The sequence below is a fragment of the Cariama cristata genome, unplaced genomic scaffold (assembly GCF_000690535.1).
Source record: "Cariama cristata isolate BGI_N322 unplaced genomic scaffold, ASM69053v1 scaffold33761, whole genome shotgun sequence".
Lineage (NCBI taxonomy): Eukaryota > Metazoa > Chordata > Aves > Cariamiformes > Cariamidae > Cariama > Cariama cristata.
This window is the reverse complement of record NW_009601583.1, coordinates 5,180-14,622: the sequence shown is the minus strand read 5'-3', so window position 1 is coordinate 14,622 and position 9,443 is coordinate 5,180. Positions and strand designations below refer to the sequence as shown.

General features: G+C 47.2%; 2 protein-coding genes across 2 annotated transcripts; one reads left to right on the top strand and one right to left on the bottom strand.

The window, feature by feature from the left end:
* The first annotated feature begins 1,636 nt into the window (after positions 1 to 1,636).
* On the top strand, positions 1,637 to 2,581 carry LOC104169567 (olfactory receptor 5F1-like). The gene has a single exon (XM_009710512.1). The coding sequence runs from the start codon at positions 1,637 to 1,639 to the stop codon at positions 2,579 to 2,581; it is 945 nt and encodes a 314-aa protein (XP_009708814.1).
* Positions 2,582 to 5,964: 3,383 nt separating this feature from the next.
* On the bottom strand, positions 5,965 to 6,900 carry LOC104169569 (olfactory receptor 1013). The gene has a single exon (XM_009710514.1). The coding sequence runs from the start codon at positions 6,898 to 6,900 to the stop codon at positions 5,965 to 5,967; it is 936 nt and encodes a 311-aa protein (XP_009708816.1).
* Between the last annotated feature and the right edge of the window lie 2,543 nt (positions 6,901 to 9,443).

The window sequence follows — 9,443 nt, the reverse complement described above, 5'->3', positions numbered from 1 at the left end:
GGGAGGAACGGGGGCTTATTTCTCCCATAAAATTTAAGTCTAGGAGACAAGAAGTCTCTGATAAACCAAAAAGGGCCCCAAGGTGTGAGCAGACAGGTGAGTTTTAGCCGAAATAACGCTACAACGAGTTGATCCGGTGCAAGGGGAGGACTTTAGGCTGAAGGCTTTTTTCACACAAAATGGTCACCCAAGGTCAGGATATCTCACGCAAAACCCAGGCATTTTTAAGTTGCTTTTCCCAATTCAAAGCAGCCAGTAGATGTGGCGATGAGTAGAGCCGACCGGGGTACCCGGGCACTGCCGGAGGGCCGCAGCCCCGCGACCTCAGCTCGGTACTTCAGTTGAGGTCACTGCGACCCCCCTTGATCGTCCAGCGGCTGGAGAGGGCAGCAGCTTGGACAAGCGGGTGAAGTGGCTCTACAAAGTCTTGGAGGTCTGAGACGTGGTATCGTGCTGGCAAAAACACCTTGCTGGCCTCGAGTTTTGGTTTATCTCAGACCTCTTACACGAGGCAGGTAGAAGGACTGATGGTGCAAGGTCTACGGTTTGCTGTCCTACGAAGATCCCGGCGTAGAAGCACTCCCTGGGTTGTCTGGCAAAATTCAAATGGTTTTTAAGAGGGATGTGAAAGTTTCTGCAACTGACTTAATGCTGGCAGGAAATATAGAAAATTGTTTGACTAAATCCAGATTTAAGGGAGGCTCATGTACAAGTCAGGGAAGGGGATGGGTGTGGAACTTTCCTTGGGCAGAAGGGTCCTCTCCAATGATATCATTTGGTGTCTTCTTTAACAGCTCAAAACCCCTCAGTGAGCAGTTTTTGTGACTATTCCTAACCCCTGTTTTAAGAAGACATGAGCTTTATTTTCTGTTTTGTTTTGTTCTGTTTTGTTATTTTAAACTGCATTATCAGCATCTTTCTCCCCCCAGTCCGTAACGGCACTGTAGCATCGTTGGGGCTTCCAGCAGCACCAACCTTTAGAATTCTTCCCACTGCCTTTCCCAACTCAGTGCCATCACCAGAGCGGTACGGATCTCACCATATTTAAAGGGGCGTTAATACTTACACTACATCTCCTGTTTCAGAGTTTCATAGGAAGGAAGGGAAGAAAGCAGAGTTTTATTTTGACTCGTTCTGACTCTCCTAAAGGAAATGATTTTTTAAAAAGTCTTGATCTTTCACCAGTGCCTTCTCTCTTTTGATCTTCTGAAACAAGGTTTTTTTTGCAGAGTGTCTTTTTTTTTTTCTATTTTTCTACTTTGTTTTATTTTTAAATGCAAACTGATTTCTCATGTCAGAATAAATTGCTGTCGTTACCTGTTTGGATCTGATGAGTAACAAACTTCTTCACTCCTTCAGGAGGTAGAATAAGTCTTCTGAACTGCAAAGTGACTTTATCAAACCGAATCAGTAGTGACCAGAATAAAACCATTAGAAATAAATTCAATCATGAACTTTGTTTACTTTAAAATGTATTTTGCGGCAAACTATGAATATGTTGTTCAACAGTTCCTGCCTCTGAAATTTGTGTTTAATGATAAAAATAAATGACTCTAACATTTGTTTGTGGGGAAAACAGGAATATGCTGACTCTGTGTTTCTCTGCATCTCTGCTTTCCTACAGCGACTTGTTACGATGACGGCCAAAGGAAATCACACCCCCACTGCTGAATTTATTCTCCTGGGGTTCTCAGAGCAGGGGGATGTCCAGGTTGTCCTCTTCATGGTCTTCTTGGTGATCTACGCGATCACTCTGCTGGGGAATCTGGGGATGCTCATGTTAATCAGGGTGGATGCTCAGCTTCACACCCCCATGTACTTCTTCCTGAGCAACCTGTCCTTCCTAGACATCTGCTATTCCTCCTCAATCACCCCCAGACTGCTCTCGGATCTCCTAGCAGAGAGGAAGGTCATTTCTTACTCTGCCTGCCTCACACAACTGTATTTCTATGCGGTCTTTGCCACCACCGAGTGCTATCTCTTGGCTGTGATGGCCTATGACCGCTACGTGGCCATCTGCAGCCCGCTGCTCTATGCCAGCTCCATGTCCAGCAGAGTTTGTGTGCTGCTGGTAGCTGGCTCCTACCTTGCTGGGATCGTGAACGCCACTGTTCACACGGGGTTTGCACTTCGGCTGTCCTTCTGTGGTCCCAACATCATCAACCACTTTTACTGTGAGGGGCCTCCGCTTTACGCCCTCTCTTGCACGGACCCCAACATCAATGAGATCATGATGTTCGTTGTGGTTGGCTTCAACCTGTTTGTCACCAGCCTGACCATCCTCATCTCTTACACCTACATCCTGGCCACCATCCTGAGAATGCGCTCGGCCGTGGGGAAACACAAAGCCTTCTCCACGTGTGCGTCCCACTTGACCGCCGTGACCCTCTTCTACGGATCTGCTGTGTTCATGTACTCACGACCCAGCTCCAGGCACTCCCAGGACCTCGACAAAGTGGCCTCTGTGTTGTACACTGTGGTGACCCCCATGCTGAACCCCCTTATCTACAGCCTGAGGAACAAGGAGGTGAAGAACGTGCTGGGGAGAGTGATGGAGAGGAAACGCTCGTCTGAAAAATAGCTTTCCCTGGTGCGTCAGAGGAATTGAGAGGTCTTCTCAGAAACGTTTATACTTTCCATTTCTGTACTGCTATGGTTTAAAGGCAGCAGTGCTCTCCTGTGAGCTACCGAGGGCAAATGTATTGGGAAACCTCTGCCTTATTCCTAGATAGTGGGTCATTAACTCCTCTTGGATGAAGCCAGCCACTGGCCTGTCTCAGGGATGCGTTAGCTACTTTCATTTGTGTTTACAGCCTGATACTATTTTAATTTCAAGAATTTAAGCCCTTCTGACCACTTGTAGTTAGAGAATGCATTACCACTGTTGTCTTGAGCAACGACAACAAACAACAGCTATTGCTTTCAGTGTGACAATGACAACCAGAGCTCTCTTCGTATCAAGTAGCGGGCACGTTTCAGACCCAGGTAATTTAGTGCTCCCACTACTCGCAATAGGCACTGGGCTTCATAACAACAATTCACGTCAACAACGCTCGTCAGGCCTTTTCTGCAGCTTATTTTAGCTCGGCTGTAGCTGTGTTTTCAAGTTTATTTGAGAAACTCCTGCAGTGCCTGCAACTTGCTTAAGGACCAGAGAGCTATCACCTGGCATCTCCCATGAGTAATGGTAAAATTACCCACTAGTCAGGTACCTGCTCCCTACCCTGGCATTTTGATCTTATTTTGGTTATATTATTATTAACCGCTTTTGCTTAGTTTTGAGCAATTGTGTGATTTCCCTTCTAAAATAAATCATGAGACACAGGGGAACAATAGACAAACTTCTGCAACTGTGGTGTAGCCAACCCCATAGAGCAACAGGAGAGAAAAGTGCTGACCAGGGACAAATATGGGGTAGGAACATTTAGAAGTGATCCCGAGCAGACCCAAGACTGGCATGGAAGAAGCTCCCACCACAACCAGTGCTCCCACCAAGCACAACACCATACCTCTTCAGCAAGGAGCTCAGGGTGCTGCTGGGTCACTGCATCATCCCACCAAGGAAGAAGGACCTCAATCTGCAGGTGGGAATTTAACATCAGGGATGAGGGGCAGGTACCTTAAAGAGAGGAACCTTGAGGACCATTGCTCTCCATCCACCCAGGCCCACACAATTGTCCTTAGTACTGTGACGTCCCAACACATTGACCCTACAATTCATTGGCTTCGGGGCCTGGACTAGCTCTGACAAGCAAGGCAGCTGTAGAAGTGCACTTTGTTGTTAACAAGGAAGAAAGTTTCTTTCTTGTTAGCCCCTGCTAATTAGTCTCTCACGGCTTGTTAAGAAGAATGAGGTAAGTTGACTACAAGCCCTCTGAGAAGATTTCACAGTGATTAGGAAACTTTCTTGGTAAACCCCAGAAGGTCTTGTTAGGCTGATGACTCCCAGAAGGGTGGTTGGTCCCCAAGGATCACTTCTTGCTCTGGGAAGGGGAGCAGCATCACTTGTCATGGAAATAGCTGTAACCACCTGTATGGCGAAAGCCTGGAGCTCAGGCCTACCGGAGGGCTTTCTGTGCCGGTGCAAGCTTGGTCGTACACTCTTATTAAAGAAAGAGTCATCCTTGTCTTCATGACATGTACAGATAACGTGGTTCCCCTGATTCTCGCTAACGGGGTGATTTGTCCCTGCCTGCTTTTGATCTCTAGCAGAGGGAGCTGGGGAAGCTCGTTGCATTTCTCCTCACCTTTGGACCTCCTCAAGGATGCCTCACACCTTGAGTTTCTTGTCATTAATTGCCTTGGGGTAGATTTGCTTTTGTCTTTTCTAATTCTGAAACTGAGAGGCAAGTCGAAGTACACTACATACATCCTCCTTCTCTGACTGGTTTTCATAAATGTGATTTTCCTACCATTATGAACTTGGGACTGGAGAATAAGCACGGGAATGGGTTCACCTGGCTCTCAACATCTAAAAAATTCATCGTCTAATTATGAGATAGTCAGCCAGGTCCCCTCTAAGATATGTGGGAATAAGAGAATGCTTTATGACATCCTAGGATAGATGGTTAGGACGGAGGTGGTGCAACAGGAGCAGGTCTGAACTTCAAAAGGACTGGTACCGTGGGCCCGCGGTCTATGGTACACGCATTTCAGAATAGTTTTCTCTGGATTGAATTTATCCTAGTCCAGGGATCTGAATACCTACTGGAGGTCAAACTGCAATAGGTGCCCTCCTCAAGCCCATTTTCAGTTTGTTTTCACCCAAAAGGAACCTGACCCCAGCCTGCGATGCAAATGAAAACACAGCGAGGGGAGAAAGTTGGGAGATCGTCAAACTGCAACTCTTTACACAGCACTCTTTGTCTAAACAAAAACTAGAAGAATAGAAACACACCTTTATTGATCACAAATGGAGGCAAGGAACGCTGACTTAATCACTCAACTTTTATTTATCTATATTTGAAGGAGACGAATCTACTTTGGACCACCTAATCCCTCCTCCCAACAGTTTTAATAAGAATAATAAAAAGAGTTGTATTTTTTGTTTGTTTGTTTGTTTGGTTTTTTTTTTGTTGTTGTTTGTTTTTTTCTTTTCAGTTGAACTAAAATGTTATAAAAGAAAAAAAGATGCTTTAATAACTAAGAAACTGCTCCTCCTTTTTTGCATGCTTTCCTACAAGTTGTGCGAGAAACTTTTGCTTAAGTTGCAGGAAAGGAGCAAGATACAGCGAAATTCCACAGGCCAGGTCCAGGTTTGGTTGCCCTCATTTAGAAATCTGGTGCCATTTGCTCTGTCCTGAGGTGCCAAGGACATTGGCATGCACTTGAGACGTATGCCATGCAACCTTTGGAAGAGTTGGGCCATTCTGGACTGACATCTGAGAGCTCAGAGAGACCCGAGGGCGTCTCCAGGGTGTTAAAAGTCTACGTTCAGACAACTGAACTGAATCCCAGATTGAGTTGGTTCTTCCAGCCTGACCCACCCTATCCACCCTGGTGTGAACGTTTCACCGGGAAAATAGTCTAGGACTATGAAAAGTATGTTTATGTGGTGCAACACAGCATTGTGAAGAAATAACTGGGACAGCTCAGGAGCAGAGGCACGTTACTTCATGACACATGGAGCTCCACCTGAGCTGCTCCTTTGGGCATAAGTAAGGAATACTTAATCCAGATAAAGCACAGGGTGAAGAAGATGATGTACAACTGCAAGGCCAGCCACTGCTAAGATCCTGTTTTATAGTAAATATAAATTATATATAGGGAGAAGTGGGGAAGGAGAGGAGGTCTGTCTGCAGAGTGACATCTCCTGTCCATCACGAAGCACTCCAGGATCAGAAAAGCTTCTGCTCCTGCGTTGCATCCTCCTGCACCTGTTGTGAAAAGCAACAAAAGAAAACACAAACAGGAAAAGATCTTGCTGGATGCATCTTTGGGGACATAATCCCTGGTTTTCTTCCGTTAAGAAGCTGTCTGTCTCTTCAACAGTCTCTTCAGTGCCTCCTTCACCTGCTGGTTCCTCAGACTGTAGATGAAGGGGTTCAGCATGGGGATCATCACTGTGTAAAACACAGAGACCACCTTGTCCCTCCCCAGGACGTAGGTGGAGCTGGGCCGGGCGTAAATGAAGAGGATGGAGCCGTAGTAGAGGGTGACGGTGGTGAGGTGGGCGGCACAGGTGGAGAAGGTTTTGCGCTGCCCCTTCACTGAGGGCATCTTCAGGATGGCAGCCAGGATGGAGGCGTAGGACATGAGGATGAGAGCGGAGGGGAGGATGACGTTGAGGGTCAGGATGAAATACAGGATTGCCTGGTAGCTGTCTGTCATGTCACAGGAGAGCTTCACCAGTGGGGGCAGGTCACAGAAGAAGTCATCGATGACATTGGAGTCGCAAAAGCTGAGGGCGAACGTGCGGCTGGTAATGAGGGTGGAGTTGGCAAAGCCGCTGAGATAGGAGGCAGCCACCAGCCCCATGCACTGCTTCTTGGACATGGCAGCAGCGTAGCGCAGTGGGTTGGAGACGGCCGCGTACCGGTCGTAGGCCATCACCGCCAGCAGGTAGCACTCGGTGGAGGCCAAACCACCGGAGACAAAGAACTGAGCAGCACACCCAGCGAAGGAGATGCTCTTGTCCTCGGAGACGGAGTTCACCTGGATCTTGGGGGTGTAGATGGAGGAATACCAGAGATCCAGGAAGGCCAAATTCCCAATGAAGAAGTACATTGGGGTATGGAGCTGTGAGCTACGGCGTACCACCGCGATGAGGGTGATGTTGCTCACCAGGGTGGTGATGTAGGCTAAGGTGAACACCACAAACAAGAGAAGCTGCAGCTTTGGGTCGGTGGTGAACCCCAGGAGGATGAAGTTGGTGACCGAACTGTGGTTCCTCTCTTCCATGGACAGGGGAAAGGGACTGACCTGGAGACACGGATCACGGTGGCTATTTGATATTGGCAGCGTGGGGTCTGGGGACATGGGCTAAAAGAGGGGCTTCCACGTTGCTGGCGTTGCTCTCTGTACCAAAACACTGCTACACACACACACACAGAAAAGAAAGAAGCAGGGTAAGTTTTGCATTGAGAAGGGCTGCACTGTTACCATTTTGGTTGTGCTGTTTTATGTCAAACAGAGGTTTGGTCTTTGCATCACTTTGAAAGCTGCATTTGCCATGAGCACGCGTACATACACACGTTATATATGCTTCTATGTAGGCGGGTATGCACACAAGCAGTTTCTACATATTGCGTATAAATTCTTAACAAAATACATAAAGGAAACGGGATATGAAAATATGGGTGGGTGTATACATGCACGTATGTATACCTGTACCCCTGTAGGTATTTACTGACTGCGCGTTCCCTGACTTTTGTGAATGTGAAATCTCATTCTCGGTGTTGCATTAAATTACTCGTACATTGAGCCTCCTTAATTTGAAGTGCATACGGAGAAACTGGTGATACACGTTGAAGACAAATGCGTGTAGATTCACCAGCTGGTACAAACGAACATGGTTTCATCAGGTCCATTTTCAGGAGTCATACCAGTAAAAGTACTGTATTGTTAAGTTCTCTGCTTCGCATGAGCAAACATTGAACGGTCGGACGTATGCCCTAAAAGTCATAATTACAAATGTGCGTATCTGGGAAGACCTCTGTTTTTAGGCACATTACTGAAAGCAGCAGCCATTCAGTGTGTGCATGTGTTTGCACACCTAAGTACAAGCACACGTGCGTCTATAGAAGTTGGAATTCATCTCACCTGGCATTATCAGTCTAAAAACTAATTATTTCAGCTCTTTCATAGCCAATGAAAGTGATAGACTTTTCCACAGGGAGACAGAAAACATGGGCCGTGTCCTGCTGCTCTCTTGCAACTTTCCCTGTGCTCCCACCAGGTTTGTGAAGACCCTGTCCCGGTTCCCCTGGTGCCGGTTGCTTCTCAGAGGGGCTGCAGTGGGCTTGATGGTTTTCTCATCTGGCCTCAGATGTTGATTCTAATGTTTGTCATCAGATAGCACAAGGGATGGGCAGAGAGGTGAGGAGACAAAGAAAAGAAAAACAAATCCCCTCGAAGAGTTATCTTCTTGGCTATCTGTCACACCGTTGTTGGCCCTTTTTGCCCAGAAATACTTACTCATGGTCTTGTCCAGCAAGCGCTGACGGGATCACAAGTTTAGAGACCTCGAGAACAGAAGTGCGATGATGCTGTCTGTGTGTCATCCCCACGCCAGCTCATCTCACAGGGCAAGAGCAAGCAGCTATGTCCTCGCCTGTCCCAGCACCGACCATGGCCTGCGGCTGGGGATATTTATCCATTGCCTCGTTCTGCATCTCCTTAAGGACCTGGTCCCTGAAGTGTGTAATTCGGCTGTTCAGCATGGCCTTCGCACTGAACAAAATGTTGCTGCACAGTTGTGCATCTCCCAGAGGTCCCCTCGGTTACTCCCTGCACCCCAGAAAGGGACTACTCAGAGCTTTCGTGGCTGTCCATGTTACGTGCTCGCTATTTCCATCACTATAGCTGCAGAATAAAGATGTAATCTCAAGAACATCCAAGTTATTTACATTTAGTTGATTATATCTTTTTGCCAGTCTGAAACAAGAGCTTGTCCTGGGAGTCTCCCCAGAGCATCCTTCACCTCCGTGTTCCTCAGGCGGTGGATCAGGGGGCTCAGCATGGGGATCACCAGGGTGTAGGCAACAGACACCACTTTGTCCTGGTCCAGGGAGTAACTTCAACTCTGCAATCAGTGGTGTGAAGTGGGAACTTTTCTGCCATATGCAAATAAGTTATTTAGGGTGTTTATTTTGGAGCAAGACAAATTGCTTCCCCGAGTACCTGGCAGCAGGGTGGAGAATGGTCAGATGAAGAAGTCTTCACCCGTAGGTGACAACGTTCAGCTAAATCATGCCCAGACTCAACAGCTGGTATGCGAAGTAAAAGCACTGAGGTAGCTATAAGTGATCTGGAAAAGAAAAAAAACAACACTAGAACCCCATAATTAGCTTTTCGTTTCTCAACAAATGTTGTTTCCAATTTGATTTCGGTATTTCTTTCCGGAGTCCTGCAGGCTGGGATGCACGATGAGAAGTCCCACGCCAATCCAGGGGACTGCCCGTGATGACTAGCGCCAGACCGCGCACCACATGCGAATGCCACTGAACGACTCATTTCACGCCTTACCATGTACTATTTTTACCCTTTGAGCAACTCAGTGCTCATCAAGTCAGGGTTGAAATCGTATAGATCTTGGTGGAATGAAACTAAACTTCAAGCACAGCTTACGGGCGTATTTGAAGGGAGCTGCGCACCGCTGCTATCCCAGGCAGACCTGCTGGTTTCCAGAGGTGAAAGATCTGCCCCAGCCAAGAGTAGAGTCCTCCAAAGCATTTGTCTGGGTGTCTTCTCTCATTCTCAGGACAAATTTTTGGGAGCTAGAG

Bases quoted from the DNA above. Each gene is read 5' to 3' on its own strand.
- LOC104169569 (XM_009710514.1), bottom strand. From the start codon at position 6,900: ATGGAAGAGAGGAACCACAGTTCGGTCACCAACTTCATCCTCCTGGGG.
- LOC104169567 (XM_009710512.1), top strand. From the start codon at position 1,637: ATGACGGCCAAAGGAAATCACACCCCCACTGCTGAATTTATTCTCCTG.